Source organism: Lissotriton helveticus, chromosome 5_1 (genome assembly GCF_964261635.1).
Source record: "Lissotriton helveticus chromosome 5_1, aLisHel1.1, whole genome shotgun sequence".
In the NCBI taxonomy this organism is placed as follows: domain Eukaryota; kingdom Metazoa; phylum Chordata; class Amphibia; order Caudata; family Salamandridae; genus Lissotriton; species Lissotriton helveticus.
Genome location: NC_136065.1, coordinates 1,886,610,227 through 1,886,630,111, shown reverse-complemented (window position 1 = coordinate 1,886,630,111; position 19,885 = coordinate 1,886,610,227). Strand labels below are relative to the sequence as shown.

The 19,885-nt window shown below is 43.2% G+C and overlaps 1 protein-coding gene across 5 annotated transcripts in view; it reads right to left on the bottom strand.

Moving 5' to 3' along the window:
• Positions 1-19,009: 19,009 nt before the first annotated feature.
• Positions 19,010-19,885, bottom strand: part of PLEKHH3 (pleckstrin homology, MyTH4 and FERM domain containing H3) — a 294,750-nt gene continuing 293,874 nt past the window's right edge. For 4 of the 5 annotated variants that reach the window (XM_078645365.1, XM_078645366.1, XM_078645368.1 and 1 more), the window contains exon 13: positions 19,198-19,468. In XM_078645365.1, the coding sequence (XP_078501491.1) occupies positions 19,337-19,468 (132 nt within the window). In that variant the 3' untranslated portion in view covers positions 19,198-19,336. Of the gene's footprint in view, positions 19,469-19,885 lie in introns of all 5 variants that reach the window. The other variant, XM_078645364.1, reaches the window with a different exon arrangement.

Sequence of the window (19,885 nt, the reverse complement as noted above, 5' to 3'; positions counted from 1 at the left end):
GGGTGATTCCATTAGCTGTTGAAAGTGTATAATAAAAAGGTATTTCTTTAACACCTTAAGTGCTCATGACGAGCTCAGCTCGTCATGAGGCACGGTGCTCAGGTTCACACGCGGGGATAATTCCCCTGCTGTGCTGAACATTCCACGGAAACGGGTGTGGTCATGACGAGCTCAGCTCGTCACGAGCACCGTGCCTCATGACAAGCTGAGCTCGTCATGAGCACAGGGGCGCTGTGCGTGCCCCCCCCTTTACCCCCCAGCACAGAGGTGGAATTACCCCCGCTGCGAAGGGGTTAAAAAGAAATATCCTTAGACATGGACTTTTAATCTGGGTGATAATGCATGTTATATGTTGTTATGGTACCAAACTTCACACCACCACCTATGAGTAAACAGCCACAGATGTATGTTGTATGCATACGTTACATGTATGCAGACGACAGCCAACTCTAGATCAAGATCCACTCACTTGAGGACATAAATTCTCTCAACTCAACAAAAAACCCAAACATGGTTCGTCGAAAACCAATTTGAAACTAAACTCCCTCAAAAAAGAATACCTCTTAATCGCCCCCCTCACAAATTGTTCATCATCCTCGACTGGATGAAGCACCTAACAGCACTCAAAGTGCAACCTCTCATTGTCGAATCAGCGAAATCGCTGGGGGTGACACTGGACAGAAACCGATAGATGCAGAAACATATCAGCACCTCCACAAAAGGAGCAAATCTCCACATCAACACCTTGAGAAGAATGAAACCCTTCCTGCCAGCAAACTACTTCAAACAAGCAGTTCAAGCCCTAGTAATCCCAAGAGTGGAATATGGGGCTGTAGCCCTATGCGGCCTCCCCAGATCGACAACAGCCCCGCTATGAGCCTCTATCAACTCAGCTGTGAGACTCATCACAGGTTCAAAAAGAGACTCTCACATCTCTCCAGACCTTAGAGCCCTCAACTGGCTACCGTTCGAAGCTAAATTCATCTGAAAATCGCATGTATGATGCACAAGGCCTTACATCACAACACTCCGAGCTATCTAGCTCAGAAACTGAGCTAGATAGCTCAGGTACTCTCCTCTGGTAATAAAGCCTCCAGGAATCTGCTACTGAAACCATGATTTGCAAAGAAGAAAACGTACAACCGGACCTTCTCTGGAATGGCTCTCCGGATCTGGAATGCTTTGCCCACAGAAACAAGACTGAACCATTCTACTGCCTCCTTCAAAAAAGAAGTGAAAGCGATTCTCATGGCTAAATTCACTTGTATTACTTACTTATTACTGTAATATAATTGCTAGTCTGTATTAGTAATCACCTTGTATCGGAATCACCTATATTTTTATTTTTCTATGCTTGTACCTCTTTCCAACATCTGCCATGTAAAGCGCGTTGATACCCGCAAGGGTCTTGTTTGCGCTATATAAAACCTTCAAATAAATAAGCTCAAGTGGCAATGAAACTGAGGGAGTTTTGGCTAACTTTTCTACGAACACTACTTGGCGCTCTCGACAACAAACAGCATTGGAGGTAAAACCCTCCTGTGCTTATTTTTATTGACGTTAATGGTATTTTTTAAGGGCACTTTGTGTAAATTCTTTAAAATATTCCACTATAAGCTAATTTCTTGCTCATTTCAACGGAAAGGATGTGGTCATCTGGGTATTCCCTGCTAATTCTGAAAAGGATACCATGCCTGTTTTGAGGTGCAAATAAGTTTCAGAGATAGTTGTAAACATTTACGAATGCACATTCTTTTAGGTACAGCTTCTTGAGCACGAGTGAGATTTCTGAAAAAATTGTGAAATTGGTACTTTGGGCAATCTGGCTAGCTGATTTTACATTTAATACGGTCTCGTTTCTTTTTAGGGCTGTTTAATGATGAACTCTGTCTTATTCCTACTTAATTTTGAGGTTATTTCAGAGCGATGTTCAGGATAGTTGTAGCTCATTCGATCATGAGTTGTGGATTGTCTTTTGTTCATGTGCTTGGACAAATTCATCATGATTTTCATCATCACTCTAATTTTCAGGGATGCTTCATGCTCGCACTACATACTTCAGGCAAATGTGTATTAAGAAGTATCTGTTAGAACTGCTTCTTTACCTACCCAAGGACACTAGCTGAACAGAGCTGGGTAGTGCAAGAATACTTTATAGCAGACAACACTGACCCGATCCAGCACCAAATCTACACCAGGGACCATCACACGTCTCCTGTAAAATTCAGTTTGCAGCATGTGATCTTGAAAACAGTCACCGGCAAAATAAAAAAAACCTCTAGACAGAGATATGTAAGAAATGAGTTACTAACCTGGAACAACCTGTACTCAAGAACCTGTAACATACAGAGAAAACAAAAACTGGCAAGAAGCATTCCATGCGGCCTGGTATCCTATTATGGGTCTTCTATTGATGTGTATTCTCAAATAGTGATAGCAATCTACAGTTGGAGTAAAAGAACATGTTACTTACCTTCGGTAACACCATTTCTAGTAGAGCATATCTAACTGCAGATTTCTCACCTTAGAATAATTCTCAGTCGTCGCACTGAGTCTGGGACATCTTGAGCATTACTTCTGCGTGCCGGTGGCGTCAATCAGCTCTGCCTCAGCATCGTCCGCATCAGAAGTGATGTTGTGGTGCACATATAAGCACCATACAGGCACACTGACATCAGTTTCGTTTGTGACTATTTTACCGCCAAAAATGCAGAGCCACGTAAAAACCAGTATCTAATAGGATATGTAGGGTGAAGAGGCCAGTTCCCAGTGCAGCGAGGATGGAAGGGTCATAGAGAAGTCTGCAGTTAGATGGATTCTCAACCAGAAAAGGCATTACTGAAAAAACTGATAGACTTCCTCACCTTAGAATAGTTACCCAAGCAATACCTTCCCAGATTTGTGTCTGCAAACTAGTTCAAACCAGAAAATCCTGGAGAACCAAACTGACAAAATGCCCGTCTTGATGGATTGACTGGTCAAGCATTAGTGCTTTGTGAATGTGCGCTGGGATGCCCACATAGCAGCTTGGCAGATATCCAGGACAGGTTCCCAGAGTGACAACGCAGCAGTAGCAGCCTTGGTGGAATAGGTCCTCAAACCTTCAGGTGGCGGCTGCTTAGCTAATGTAGAATACAATCCATCAAAAGCTGGTCTTTTTCTGCACACCCTTCCCCTTTTTCACTCCAGTGATCCAGATGAAGAGCTGATCGTCCACTCAAAGGCTCTTACTGTGATCAATATAGAATAAAAGAGCGCTCTTTGGGTTCAGGCAATGGAGTCTCTCCTCCTCAGAGTGATAATGGGGAGCAAACAAAGTAGGCAGTGTGATGCTCTGGCCAACATGTAATGGGGTGACAACTTTTAGGAGAAAAGAGGCACACATACTAAGAGACAGGGGGAAATATGGTGTATGGAGAAACGTGAGGAATAGATTTAGAGTCCCATTGCGGCATCACAAATGGGGTAGGAGGGAACAAGTGTTGCAAACCTTTCAGAAAGCAAGTTACAACAGGTGACAAACAGGGAGGTGTGATCCGACAGCCGCAGAAAAGCTAAGATGGCCGACAAGTAAACTTTAGCAGTGCTCTGGGCAAGGACTTGCCGGCTACAGACAAAACAAACAGCAGCACCTCTGACAATAGTGCAGGAAGGGGGTCCACCGAGCATGAGGAACACCAAGCCCCAAATGTATCCAAACAGCAGGTGTGCTAGTCTTAGTAGAGGAACGCCTGATGACCCAATATGACATCACAGACCTAGGGAGTAAGATCGAAAACTCTCAACTGTCACAGCTTAATCTCCTTGTACGAAGGTGGAGAGAGCGCAAGTTCAGGTGCAAGACCCTGCCCAGTTGCTGCGACAGGAGATCCCCCCCCCGAAGGGGCAACCTGACTGGAGGACCGATGCTCATGCTCAGAAGGTAAGATAGCAAATCCTCCATGGCCAATCCAGATCCACAAGAATGACTTGGGCTGTCCTAATCTTCTTGAGAACTTTGTGCAGGAGTGGTATCGGCAGGAAGGCCTACAGGAGTTTTGAATTCCACTTGAGATAAAATGCTCTCAGAGTGCAAACTCCAATGCACAGAAGTGCTGACATTCCGAGTTCTCTGCAGAGGATAACAGATCGAACCAAGATTCTCCCCCGACGCAGAAGAGACCGTGCGCCACCTTCATATGTAGACGCCATTCCTGACCCGCAAGACAAAGACTACTGAGTTTGTCCACCCAGGCATTCAGTGATCCTGCGAGGTGCCGCACGACCAGGAAGATGTCCTTACGCTCCAGCCAAGTCCAGAGGTGATGAGCCTCCCGGCACTGGTTCCACGATCCCACCATGCCCTGTTTGTTGCAAAACCACAAGACGGTGGTGTTGTCGGTCAACATCTCAACCAACCTTCCTTTTTTAAAGGCTTTCAATGCCAAATGAATCACCCACCGCTCCAAAAAATTGATGTGGAGCTGGGACTCGACAGGGACCAGAGGCCCCTAATCGTCACCTCTCCCAGGTGGCAGGCTCAACCTAGAAGTGATGCATCGGTCACCACTGTCAGCTCAGGATGGTGAAAGAGGGGGCTGCTGCTGAGCCAATTTCAGTTAGTAAGCCACCACTGCAGATCTTGTGCGGGCACCATCAAAATCTGAACCAGGTCGTAGAGATTACTCTGATGCTGCGCCCACTGGGATTTCAGGTCACACTGCAGAGCCCGCATGTGCCATCAGGAATGCTTCACCATGAGACCCGCTAGAGTAAAAGGAGTTAGGTCCTGGGTCATGTGAGGGGCTGGACCATATATATCAACATGAACATACAAATTGACCCCCACACCTTTAGTTTCAACTTATTATTAGAACAACAATAATCAGGACTGTTTCTGATTATGTGGGCTTAATTAATTTGGCCCTTTACTTTATTATTCATTCAAGTCAAAAGGTTGTTATGTATGAGAAACACACGAAACATATGATAATCAATCAAAATATAAAAATTCACAAATGACAACACATTATTTTCAAGCACATAGAGTCATACAAAACAAACATGAAGAAAACATTAAAGAAAAAACTTTGCACATTATTTACAGTGATAGCATGTATCAAATAGTGAAAAAGATGATGATTCTTGTGAAAGAATCTACAAGAAGGCTAGTGGATACAAATCAATAAATGTTATATCACAATAATTTCTATGTGTTTAGTAGCCTTCTTGCTGCCGACACGTTTCGACCCGTTAAATCAATAAACGAGGTCTCATCAGGGCCTTTTCACTTCGTTCTTTTCTCTAAAAATTTCGTGCAAAAGAAGAGAAGAACGTCTTAATTTTATTGTTCAGACCCGTTTATCCATCTTAAGCCTGAGTCTATGACAGTAGTGTACCTTTAGCGTGAGTGTAGCCGGATCCAAGGGGTTCAACAGCTTCCTTTTCTTTTTTGTATTGCTGAGAACTCTGTAAGAGAGTGGGGTTCTATTAAGGTGATGATCTTTAAGAAGTGCCTGCACTATTGTCTAATATGTGTCTTTCGTACCTGTTAACAGCGCCGTTGTTCTTGGCGTCAGTCTCTGTTTGATCTTTTTCTTTTTAATCTTTTTTGGTCTGTGGCTGACTGGATTTTTGTTTTCAGTACATCGGTGTCCCTGTGTGGAATGAGAAAGTCGTTTGTGCGTCTAATTGTCATACTTCAGTGTTATTGTTTGAAACGCTTTCATTCAAAGTACCTTGTGAGGGAAACGTCCCTCGGTGGACGAATATCTTGTCTCTTCAGAACACGGCACGGTTCCACATCATTCTATTGAGTGAGAACCCTCCTCATACAAAAATAAATGCGAGTGCAGGATACCTAATAACGCACACTGTTCTCACTCAATAGAATGATGTGGAACCGTGCCGTGTTCTGAAGAGACAAGATATTCGTCCACCGAGGGACGTTTCCCTCACAAGGTACTTTGAATGAAAGCGTTTCAAACAATAACACTGAAGTATGACAATTAGACGCACAAACGACTTTCTCATTCCACACAGGGACACCGATGTACTGAAAACAAAAATCAAGTCAGCCACAGACCAAAAAAGATTAAAAAGAAAAAGATCAAACAGAGACTGACGCCAAGAACAACGGCGCTGCTAACAGGTACGAAAGACACATATTAGACAATAGTGCAGGCACTTCTTAAAGATCATCACCTTAATAGAATCCCACTCTCTTACAGAGTTCTCAGCAATACAAAAAAGAAAAGGAAGCTGTTGAACCCCTTGGATCCGGCTACACTCACGCTAAAGGTACACTACTGTCATAGACTCAGGCTTAAGATGGATAAACGGGTCTGAACAATAAAATTAAGACGTTCTTCTCTTCTTTTGCACGAAATTTTTAGAGAAAAGAACGAAGTGAAAAGGCCCTGATGAGACCTCGTTTATTGATTTAACGGGTCGAAACGCGTCGGCGGCAAGAAGGCTACAAAACACATAGAAATTATTGTGCTATAACATTTATTGATTTGTATCCACTAGCCTTCTTGTAGATTCTTTCACAAGAATCATCATCTTTTTCACTATTTGATACATGCTATCACTGTAAATAATGTGCAAAGTTTTTTCTTTAATGTTTTCTTCATGTTTGTTTTGTATGACTATGTGCTTGAAAATAATGTGTTGTCATTTGTGAATTTTTATATTTTGATTGATTATCATATGTTTCGTGTGTTTCTCATACATAACAACCTTTTGACTTGAATGAATAATAAAGTAAAGGGCCAAATTAATTAAGCCCACATAATCAAAAACAGTCCTGATTATTGTTGTTCTAATAATAAGTTGAAACTAAAGGTGTGGGGGTCAATTTGTATGTTCATGTTTTTTCACCATGAGACCCAGCAGCCTCAGTCTCACCAAAATTCAGGATAGAGGCTGAAATGCCCTAATCGTAGCCTGTATATCTGGGACTCGCTGCCCTGTAGGATAGGCTTAGAATTGCACTGTTCCACAATGGCTCTGATGAAAGGGAGCATCTTAGTGAGTGTCAAGTGTGACTTAAGCACATTGATAGAGAAGCCCAGTGAATGCAGGAGATTCGCCGTAGTCTAGAGGCCTATCTTTACTAGCCAGTCATCGAGGGAGGCGTAGACTGGAACTCCCAACTTGGGCTGCAACCACCGCGATCACTTCCATTAACACCTGAGGAGCATTGTTAATGCCGAAAGGTACACAGCAAACTAGGAATGCTCGTGGCCTCCTGTAAACTGCAGGTAAAGCCTATGGGCCGACGGGACAGGGAAGTGGAAATGCTTGTCCTGCAGTCTAGCGCTATCAAACAGTCTCCAGTAACTAGTGTAGACAGAGCCTGAGCCAATGTGCACATCTTAAATTCCTCTTTTTCATAGAGTAGTGTTGAGGGCATAGATTTAAAATATGACTGAGGCCTCTATCCTTTTTAGGCACCCGTAAGTAGCGGGAATAAACACCACACCCTAATTCTGGTTCAGGTACTCTCTTGATTGGCTAGAAGAGCCTGTACTACCTGTTGGAGCAAGGACAGATGGTTCTCTGTCTGCTGGTTTTGGGATTATGGCAAAGGTAGAGGGATTTCGATAAATGGAAGTGTGTACTCCTTCAGCACAATGTGAAGCACCCACTTGTCAGAGGTAATTGCACACCGTTAGGACAGGTGGTGTCTGATCCTGCCACCAATGGTACGGTTGCACTGAATGGAGGGTGCACTAAAGAGACTTGGAGGCAGCGGCCGCTGGAGGGATGAGGGACTGGCGGCTACCTGGATCTGACTCCCACCCAATCCTTGGGATCCACGACCCTGTCCATGAAAGGACTGAGCCTATTGCTGTACTGGCTGGAATAGTTGGTATTGTTGATGCCCATACATGCTACAGCAGGGGACAAAGGACTGCTGTTGGGACTGGACAGATGGGGGTAGCCCAAGAGATGTGGTGGTGATGCGGCTCCCCCTAAAGCGGTCTAGTGCAGAGTCAGCTTTGTTGCCAAATAGGCTGTAGCCATTGAAGGGAACATCAATCAGGGACGTCCCCCAAGAACGCACTGTACCGTAACCATACAAAGCCAAAGCTCTGCCTAAGGAGTCTGTGATATCCAGCCCACACCTGATAGCGAACTTCGCTGCATCCTGACAATACATTAAGGCTTGGTTGAAGATAGCACGGCCCTCCTCAGGAAATGTGAGAAGCAGCTGTGCCATCGAGTCACAGAATGATTGGAGGAAAAGGAAATATGCTTCTTAATTGTGCTGAGCCGCTTTGATTACCCATGGGGTACACGGGAACTTATTTGGGTTGACCTTGGAAGTTGAGGCCAATACAACTAGGCTCTCTAGAGAGGGATGCTGTGATAGGAAAGCTGGGTCTCCTGGGGCAGGATGATGGCATCGGGCACTCATGCACTGCCCAATAGCCCCTGTGCAAGGGTTCGCCCTAGCCCCCAGGAGAACTTCAGTGAGGGCTCTGTTAAAGGAGAGCAGTGGTTCAGCTAAACCGGCTCCGGGGTGAAGAACCTACATCAAGACGTTGGTCTTGACCTCGACAGCAGGCAGCTAAAGGTTAAGGACTTCTGACGCACTGCACTTAATGGTAGCCAAGTATGTGCCTTCCTCTGACACAAGGCCCAGTTGGGAAAGCATGCAAGAGTCCTGTGAGGAGTCTATGCCACTGGTATCACCCAGCTCCAAATCCTTCCTCATCATCTCCTCCTTCAGAAAGGAAGGGTTAATCTACGGTGGGAAATCTAAGGATAGGTAGGGCCTGGACCGTGCAGGTTTGGAGTTGAGAATAATGGTGGCGGCGAAGGACCCGGAAAGGAAGAAGGCACCTGTGATGGCATCAGTCTGGATCTGGGGGCATATCCAGAGGACCTGGCTTGGTGGTGAACCCACCATCCGTAAACAAGCAGGGGCACTCCTCGGCTCCATAGGGCCCAAAAGCACGCCAGAGGGAGTTGGTGGCCCAAAGATGGCATCTTAAAACTCTAAGTTAGGCAGTGGTTGCTTTGGCTCTAGGGAACTCGGGGTAGCGCGGAGCGGGCCCTGGTGCCAGCCCTGCAGGTGGTGTGCGGGAGCAGGCCTAGAAGCACAGTATTTGGACGTGGAAGCCAAGGGACACTTCAACGATGACAGCGACTTCTTCTGCGAATTACCTTAGGATTCATAGACTTAAAATCACAGCAGATTTTAGGGTCTCGGCTCGACCCCAGACAAACTAAGTGTGGGTCAGAGACAGGCATCTGTTGGTAACATTCTCCACATGGTTTGAACCTCATGGATTTGTCTGGGATCTTGTCCCTAGCAGACTGGGAGCAATACTCAAACAAGACTTGACAAAAAGTAAAACAATAGGTGATAAAAAAAATTACCACAGTAGCTCTTTCCGGATCTGCCCAGTTGGCGCAGAAAAAAAGGAACTGATATTGTATGGGCACTGCAACGTCAATTCCAACATGGATGACACCAAAGCAGAGCTGATCAACATCACTTATCAGCGCATAAACGTACTGCTCAAGATTGACCGGATCCAGTCAGGTGCCCGGGGCAATATTCTAAGGTGAGGAATCTGTGGTTAGAAGTCTCCTATCCGAATCTTCTTTCACAATACTTAAAAATTAGGTTCAATATCCAGTCACATGTATGCTAAGCTGAACCTCAGGTCGCTAGACACGGCATGGGGCTAAACTAAGTACATTATTGATCTCTTGAGACTGCAAGAATCGTGTTGAGAACAGCAATTAAAGTTAGGATGTGGTACTAACTAGATTAAAATTGGCGAATACCAGTATTAATTAATTCCAATCCTTTTAATCCAGATGTTTTTTCCTCCTGTTCAATTGCTCACAATTCATAGAGATACAAAATGTAAGGATTTTAATAATGAGTATCTGTTCTAGCCCCATGGTTCTCAATGTATGCGTGGAGTGGCTGGGAGTTTATTGGGCACATTACACACTATTTCCATTAGTATGTTGATCAGTATTTGGCACCACATTAGGATGATGTCAGTGGAGGATATTAAGCACTGGGCTGCTCTCCAAATCTCATGGTAGTTATCCGTTCCAGACTTACGATTTGGACACAGAGAGATAAGGCAGTGAAATAACCAGTGGTTATATGTATAGTCTGCAGTAAACACTGGTGTATAACGTCTAACATCCTTTCTGCACAGAGCTCCGTCGCACCCCTCTTAACCCCCACAGGACACCAGAATTCTTCCCACACATGCCACGGTACAAGCCAACATTTTACCAACCAAGCACTACGAACGGAGTAGGCGCTTACTTGCCTACCTGAGAAACGCCCAATCTGAATCTTGTCAAATAGAATATAAAAACAAATGTTTACATAGTTGAACAGTTTTTTTATTGCCATTTTTTTTCATTTATTACAAAACCTCCCAGCTTTTACAGAGCCAACATTAGATACATATTTGTACACACTGAAAACGACCCGACAGTATCTCAGTGATGAAAGGGCGCCCTGCAGTATTCTTATTGCACATCCGCAAGAGCTGTACACAACACAAAGCAGTCGCAGCATACACACAGCAGCGTAAGAGACATATACAGAAGAGCTACAGGCACTGAGTGCCTCATCGGTGCCTTAAGAGGGCAGGAAGCCAGACTGCCACTTCTATGTACCTCGGGGTATTATTTGCAGAGCAAGGATTGCCAGTTTAGAATATTTGGTACAGGAGTTGCCATCAACTTAAATTAAATCTTACCACCGAACAAAGCCGGACAGATTTCGAACCTTTCAATTTATCCAACTTATGGCATTTTTAAACACTTGCATGGAATTCAGGCACACATTAAGAGTTTCCAAAACAGAATTCCAGATCCTGGTATGGAATGCCACCTTGAGAATTCCACTTTTTTTTTTTAAGCCTTTAATCTGTACATCCATTCAGAAGGTCTTTATATGACAGATACCTTTGATTATTTGGTGTAAAGATTCATTGGGCGGAAATTTGGTTTTATAATCGTATAGGTTGGAAATTCAAACTCTGGGTACCCTATATCCGATTACTTTGTATTAATTGCAAACTTTTCCCATAGCTAATGCTCCCCTCAACACCATTCGAAGGGAGCTGGTGATCAGCCTGCCCTCAAACTTCTTGGAAAGAACAGTGATGTCCCTCTAAAGGAAAATTTCTGAAAGTCTGTCTGATTTGGTTTCTGGCAAGCTTGTAGCCAGCTGGTGAACGTTTGCAAAGATTGGTTTGAAGATATATTAGTAGGGTCCAATTGCCTCTTGAACCTAACCACTGGCCACCTGAGGAAAGCTATTAGTTCTATTCTGTCACAAGTGCATGTTTACTTCTTTTCTCAATTCTAAGGCCTATTAAACCATATATCCAAGCTGGGATTTTTTAATCTAGATTTGTGTAGATTAATAGCACCCTCGCTATGAAGATCACTTTGATATGGCCACGGATGGCACAGTGATCACCCCACTTGACAGCCAACAACAAAAGGAAAATTGAGAAGATGCGAGTTTAGTGTTGAGAGAAGGAACTGGTAATTAAACCTCAAGACCTAGGCAGGATCCACTGTCGCCCTAGTTCACCCTACCTGTAAATGTTATCATTTTGTTCTCATTTTTGACACACCAAAAATCTGACTCATTTTCACGCAGAAAAACAGGTTACCTTATTTTTGCTTTAAATTGACCTACATTTCAAGGCTGCTGTGAATTGCAGAAATAGAATAAATACTCTAACCAGTCAGTCTCTAATGGACAATAGACAAGTGTATGTATACAACTTAGGCTGAAATATTGATTTGGCGATGCCTGAATTATGCAATATGTATAATACTGTTGCATATTCCGTGACACTGCCAAGCTGAGATTTTATATACACCCGCGTGCAGCGATATACGTTTGATGACTGATACAATTACTTTGTTCTCTTAAAATACTGGCATAGAGATCACAAAGATTTTCAGTCTCAGGCTTCCCACTACATTGACACATGAGCTTAACCGTGGAATTCGTAGATTTGTAGAAGGCAGCCGTGGACTGAAAATAACAGAAGTTAAAGCGAGGATATAGTGTTTGAGCTATCTATGGCTTTTGCAGCGAAGGCGGATCTAGGGAACGTCTATTGAAATGTATCTGCAACAGATAGAAAAGGGCATTCCAGGTCCATGAGGAAGGGGAACTGAGAACCATCTTTTCATCACCGTGGGTTATCATGGCCTTAATGGGGGACAGGGTGAAAAATGCATGTTATGCTAAACATGAAGGCATTTCTGGTGTCAGGGAAAATAAAGAGTTTTTGGCATGAGATTGCTGATGGTATAGTCCTATTCCACCTAATATGTGCGTGAGAGCAGCAGTAAAACAGAAAAGAGCTAGAGAGTGCGCCTGCGGATTATCAATTCAAAGAGTGGCAGCTCTACTTATCAGTACCAGTGTAATACAGAGCTCAATAGAAAAAAACAGAATATGTGTTTATTTTTTAACAAACAGTCCACTTCTGCAGAACTTTACCACATCCGGCATTGGCACACTCAGGAAAGATGCCGTAATGAGGCTGGATTTTAGTCTACACTGGATCTCTTGAACAAACTCCTCTGGATTATTGAGCGTGGAACAAATTCACGATCTGGCCTGGCAAATGTTTGACAAGCTTTCAGAGTCAGTATGGGGGACTTATTCTGTTTTTAGCTACCCCATGTGACTCTGGCTTGATTTATGCTGCAGGACATTGAGATCAAGAAGAATCCTGGAGTGCTACAACAACAGACTATACAGTAAGTTAATATGCCTAGGCACAGATGTCCACCGTTGGTCCACAGATGCCTGGAGCTAGACCTTATTTTCAGAATTTAGATACACAATCTAAACTGGAGAAATTTATGTAGGCAATGGTTACCTTGAATGTCTGGCATGGCTCCGGCCTGCACCATGCAACAATCTACATTTGTGACTTAACGCTCTGCTTTGTGGCACAAAGAATTGTCTGCTCTTTGTTAAACATCATTTTTTGTTTTTTTTAGCCATACCTTGTAAGTTATTGTAAGTGTGCCTGTTTTTGAATATCACAAATACATGTAACTGGGTTTCTCCAACATCTACAAATCGAAACACATCACTAGAGTACAGCATTAACTAGGACAGCTGAATTACATGATCTGTCGACAAGCCTTTAGTCTTTCCAGGTTTACAACCTTCCTCTGGCAAAGTACAGAAAGAGGGAGGTGGTGAGTGAGAAACTGAGGGCTACGCTACCGAACCTTTTAGACTCAACCACGTTCCACCATTTCCTTTTATACCACACTGTGGAATATATGAAGCTCACTACAAACTGAATTGTTCAGGAAGGCAAGGAAGGTCAACAGCCAAAGGAGAGGGCTATGACTAGGTTTGGGGAAACAAACGTATTGAGGGCTAGACGTACAATGCACCCCTCCAATCTGCTAGATCAACGTATTTGTCAGTGAACTTCAATAGATTTGTCTAAGGGGTTTAGAAATAGTTACAGATTAGCAATGTGGAAGGGAAATGTTTTGAGCGTTCCTACTACATTGTGAATCAGTACCATTTGTATCAATGGCTTGTGACAGTAATTCTAGCCGCAATGTTACCAGCTAGCAGGTTGAGGAGGTAACTGCTGTGCACATGGAAAGAGGAACCCCTTTGGCCTGTTCACCTTTGAATCAGAGTTCCAGCATCAGCTGAGTAGGCAAGGGTCTAGGGGACCTCCATCAATTTGTGTTTTTCCAAATCGGATTTTTTTTTTAAGTAGCTTGCTTTTTTAAAGAAACTCTGGTTGCTTCGATTTTGAAATAATTTCACATGGATGGAGGCCTCCTGTCCCTTGTGGGCCATCATCCCTGTTAAAGTGGCCACTCAGAGGGAATCACACTTTCCAGCCTGCTAATAAATATTAATTAGACAGGTCATTCTGTAACCACCTTCTGATTCTGTACTTTGAGAAATAAACTATAAGTAAATAGGCTGGTTCACAAAATTAGATACTGGACACAAAACGGCAGGTCACAAATTGCAACGGCTTTTTGTGACCAGAATCTTTGTATATCTCGACCTTGGTGCTTTCGTGAGGAAGCCAAGAAAGGCCCATATTTCAACATGAGAAGGAATCTGGTTTGATAAAGTGGAAGTTTGGATTGAGAATCCTCAGCCTTGTTGAACAATCTGCTTTTTGCAGAACAATTATAGGGTTTGTGCCAGAGGCAATTGTATGTCGGGCATAACCATTTCAATTTCATCCTGGCCCATTGGGTCTTCTGACAAGGTGGGTGTGGAGGTTCACTCCATTTCCTATTAGGAAGCTACGGAGCCAAATTGAAGTATTCTAAGCTGAAGACATCAAACTGCTTTACTTAGGGAGCACATTGTAGAAAATTAGGAAAAATGCCAGCTGGATGCTGTGAGCTGGAATAGGGGATCTCAACAAAGAGCACGAGTGATAAAGAGGAGTGGGATGTAGAGGGGGGTATCAATCCTTAATTCCTTATCATGCACCTATCGATCACTGCTCTGTAGACCCATTGAATCTGTAACATGTTTTGCATCTGCTCGATGTTTTGGCTACAAGGATCATGCATGTTAAGACTTGGAGGGCAAGACATGTAAAACACAATCTAAATTTAATTGTTAGAATTGACAAAATGTGACATACATGACAGAGAGCTATTTAAAAGCAAGAGATCAGATCGAATCCACATTTAAAAATGTTTATGTGCAACCCTGGCATACCATAACATTATCTTACAACCAGTTTAGTGAGAGATATTAGAGACATGACCCTGATCGAAGCCTTCAGTGGAAATAAGCAGGAACAATTGCCCTCGATACAATAGCTGGTATTTTATATAGCACTTGCTACTGAAGTCTTGCCATTTCTAAGTACTCTAAAAAAGAAATGCTGAGTGTCCCCAACTTAATGGTAATCAATCTACTGAGGTCAGAAAGATGGAAGACTGTGTTGACCTATGCAGGATTAAAACTTGTGACTTACAGGTCACATACTGATTTAAGCAGCAAGAGCTTACCTCAGTAATCTTACCAGTGTAATGTAGCCTGGGATTACAGAAGTAAAATACACTTTTTATAGGTGTAGCTTTTTTTTGGTTCTGGTACAGCAAATAAATTCTACATTTTAGAGCAGGGGTCATCGACCCACAAAATAGCAGCAATCAATCAAGTATTAAGAACCTGCAATACTAACATGCATGAAAAGATTTAATATATTGCAGCAAAATATTATTCCTATATTTTTCGCTCATTCTAAAAACTCAAATGATTTTCATACCTTCTGGCTCTAATCCCTACCCAAAACAAAAACATAACGAAGAATGAAGATATTACTTGCCTTGTAGGCATATGTTCGTAGAGTGTAGCTCTGCAGCTTCACAAGATCTGCATCTTCATGCTATCTAGTGGTGAGGTTGGACGTTTGCAAGTTATCTTTCTTCAAAGAAGTCCTTTGCGCCACAAGATTTGCTTAGTGGAAAATGTGTATAGACACAACGTTTTCGCATAGAAGGTGAGAACGTGTATGGAATGTCGAGTGAGCCTAGCATGGTGCATAATGCATACTGTGCAGAGTCGACTAGGTAACAAAAGAAGAGATCTACAAACAAGATAAGCTTCGGGCGGGGGTTGTGAGTGCATGTGAATCTACAGCACTATAAACTATGAATTGATGCTTACAGGGTAAAACCTTTCCATTCTTGGCATCTGTTGTTGTTGATACACATGCTGTACATAGACTGTAAAGCAGTACCCTTCTTAAGCTGTAGCTAACTACAGATGGTTGGAACAAAGTCCGTAAGACTGTCTGGCTAACCATATAGCTTGCTGGCGGGATAGGATGCCCACACAGTAGTGCTTGGTAAAAATGTGCGGTGTTGACCAGGTGACCTCTTTGCAGTGCCATGGTTGTTCCTGTCTTAAGAGTAGGGACTCTTAACTTTGTGGTTGCAAATCTGAATACACTTGACATCCATCTTGCTGAACCTGTTTTACAGATGAGATTATCTTTGTGAGCTTTTATAAGGGGTACAGAGAGCCGGTGACTGCCAAAGTGCTTGGTTCTGTCGATATAATACATAATAGGTCTTTTGACATCCAACAGGAGATCTAAAGTCTGATTAAGGTGATACCAACCTGGGGGGAAATGTATGGTTGGTTCTGAGAACAACCCTCTCTTTGTGAACCTGAGTTAATGTTCACAAAGACGCAGCTTACAAATGCGTCTAAGGGAAGTAGTAGCCACCAGGAAGGCCACTTAGAGGAAAGGAAATGTAAGTGGCACGAGTGTAAACGTTCAAAGGTTGGCCCCATGAGGACACTCCATGAAAGCTTTGACTACTAGCCTGCATCGTCGCCTTCTTCGGTGCGAAGGATATCTTCTTCCTCAAAAATATCCACTGCTCCAGAGGATGCCTGCTGGTGCATTTTGTCCATCGACGGTACCTTAGGGTCTCTTCGAGCAGAAGGGGAGGCAGATCTTACATGGAGTGTCTTATGGTCGGGGGAAAGACACAAGTTGCAGACGTTGTGGTGATATGAACTCAGATACTTCAAGCTATAATGGGGAGGGGGGCAATGTTGCAAGGGTGTCCATTCCATCACCCCTTTCCAGTCCCCAAAGAGGACAGGGAGCCCCTTGGAGTCCAGGGTGTCGAGAGTTAGTTGTTGGTCTCCAAAGGTGTTCAGTGTAGTGTGATGGAGAGTTGCAGAGACATGGCCTGGTTTTTCAATGCGTTGCTTTTGGAATTTAACCATATAAAACTCAAACGCATGTGAGAAACAAGACAAACTGTAAGCCCTTTAGATGTGTGTCCAAACCCGAAAGCGGAAAAAAACTACCTAAATGGAGTCAGTGCCCATGTGCATTGTCTCATTTGGAGTCACAGCACACCTTAAGACTCAAAAGACCTCTTTGAAGAAAATCAACTTGCTAACGGTCTAAGCCCAACACTAGATGGCAGTTGTATGACACACAAGCTACGAACAACAACACATTGGTAAAATTATTAGGATTTTGTAAAGTGCCCCATAGCTTTCCAGGGTTACTTTAATGTTTCCAGAAAGTAGCAGATGGAATTGGCCATAGCAGTGCAGTGAAAGAGTATATGTAGTGCACATTTTACTAATTGGGGAAGAATTTTGTGGAAGACTGGGATGCCACTACTTCTTAGGTGCTGAAAAAAGACAAAATGTGAAGGATATCAGTAGTTAGTGTTAAGAAGGTTGCATCTGCCAAATAAACCCAAGTTGCAGCCAGCTTGGTAGTGTGTACATTTGTCTGTGGAAAAACAGAATTGAACTGAGCAAATGACCAAACAGCGTGATATTGGCTGCCATGAAGCATTTAACGCCAGGGTTCGGAAACAGCCTAAGCAAAGCTGTAGGCAGACTCCTCTATAATACATTTAAACAATTGCCAACCTTTTGCCATTTAGCTATGCTTGTTTTGTCATGGTTTTTAGAAAACGTTATTGTTGGCTGGGGTAGTTACCAGACCCGGTCAATCTAAAAAATATAAAAACCTTTCAAAAATGTCTAGAACAAAAATATTTTTGGTCTTAAAAGCAATGTGCTATCCACATCGATACAAAGTAATTGCAGTCAGTGACCGGGACTACTATGGCCGTGCATGCCATGGCGGTCCCTGTCAATGACAGGAATTACTTTGTGTGTGCATGTGCTCCTTGTGAAAGGGAAAGAATGGGAAGTTAGCCAGCAGTTGAAGTGGGCTGACCCACGTTGTAGCGAGTAGATGAAAAATGTGAGTGACACACTAACAGACCAATGGATGAAGAGGGCAGGCTGAAAGCCCTATAAGTATAGCATATATATATATATATATATATATATATATATATATATATATATATATAATTTAAGTAAAAATCAAAAGTACTCGGTTAACGCCAGATCTACCTTCAGAGGCATTTGCCAATACAGCTGCCTATTTTTGCAAGTTGTAGGATTTTTATAATTATTCCTAATCAGTGCTCATTAATTTCTGGTCAGTGACTTGAGCAGCTTTTAATTAAGACATAGAATGAATTTCTTGACCTCAGAAGACCGAAAGGATAACCCAATCCCAATCGAGTTTTTTAACCTCTTAAATGCAAGTTTACACGGATGCCAGTAGTTGAAGCATTAACCTACTGAGCATGACCAGCAGCAATGGCCAGTCTTTGGGTCAGATATAAAAGTAGGGCTGTGAAGTAGGAACAAATGGACAAGAGAGGGAGAAGAGTTGTGACCCGGATGATAACATTTCTGGATTTGTAGTGGCAGAAGTCTGAGGTTCTGCCTATTAGATTCAGACCTGGTGCAGCAAAGGGGTAATCAGATGTCCTACACAAAAACATCTTTGAAAGTGGAGAACAAGTGAATCTCATTCAATTAGAAGACATATGGGAAGACAAACTGTGCCATACAAAATATTAACTCTGGTCCAGATAGAAGATGATAAAGTCGTAGAGAGTCTTGTGCTATCTTGGACCATGCATACAAAGGCAGATTCTCCGCAATGGGAATTTCCACTGGACCTGATAACGAGTAGGGAGGAAGGAGAGGACAAGGAAGACAAGCAACAGAGGATTGCAGAGTTCCAGAGAGTAAAGCCTAGCAAGAGATCACAGTGAGCACCAGTAGAGATCCAGAGTCCTGTGTGGGGTAAGATCCCGGGAAGCAGTCACCAAATAAGTATGAAGACAGGAAAGGCTCTATCAACTGAGCAAACACATTTACAGGCTGGAAATGAGGGTGTTTAGCTTGGCAAGGACATATTGTGACAGGCAAGGACATACTGTGACAGGCAGGAACCGCTCAGCGGTTATTGCCATTAAGCCACGATTGGCACTGCAGGACTGCGCACAAATTATAACAGATCACCACTAGGTTAGAACAGCCAACAACAAACATCGCAACCAGTCACACTTCTTTCAAGCTGTGTACAAACTTACACCCATGTTTTGTGTTTAACAAATACAAGCTGGGCGCTGCATACTATTTGGAAAAATAACCAACTCTGTTTCAGCGAAACATAGCATTGAACAAAACCTATTAGCATAAACAGCAAGTTGCACACAGGTACCAAGGGACAGAACACACCAGTGAGTACTGCACTGTCATTTCCTGTAAATGCTTGGATGGCTGGAATAGGAAGGTTCCAACGCAAAGCTGAACTTCAGCTCCGACCGCCACTACAATCCAGGCCGGCCACACGTAGAACCTTTGTGGCAACCCTGCCATGAACAGAATGGCTTTAGAAGGCACTGCCGTTCGAGGCTTGAGTCTTTCAAAGTGTCCTCCGGCGCTGCATGCGCCCTTCCCTCACACTTCCACAGCAGGAAGCTCTGGCTCCCCCAGCTCCTCCTTGATGTTGCCTTCATTCTCCCGTTGCTGCGACTGGTGGTTCCCAATGCTGGTGAGGTAAGTGTTGATGAGCTGAGAAATCTCGTCCACCTGAAAAATAAAGCAGCCACATTATTAAAGTGGTAAGAGTGAGAAGTGGTAACAAGCAATATAAACAGGCATAAGGAAACACACACTGTACCCTATCACCCAATAAATCCTTATAAGTCTTTCAAGCTTATTTTTTGTAAACAGCAATTTAGGATGGCTTCCCAAGACATCATCAACAATTCTTGCCACTCAAATACCTCCCTTCTCATTGCTCACAAGTCGAACAGCTGGTTCAAAAATGGAAAAAGTGACTTACCTGCAATACTGAGTTTGAACCTTGTTTTTGCTTAGATTCACAGGTTATGCACACTCCGGCATACAATGGTTGGGAGAGAATTACCAATGATGTTTCTCTATATTCTCTACGTTCTTTGTTGTCGACCATGAGAGTATGAAGGGCCTGGACATCAACAATGT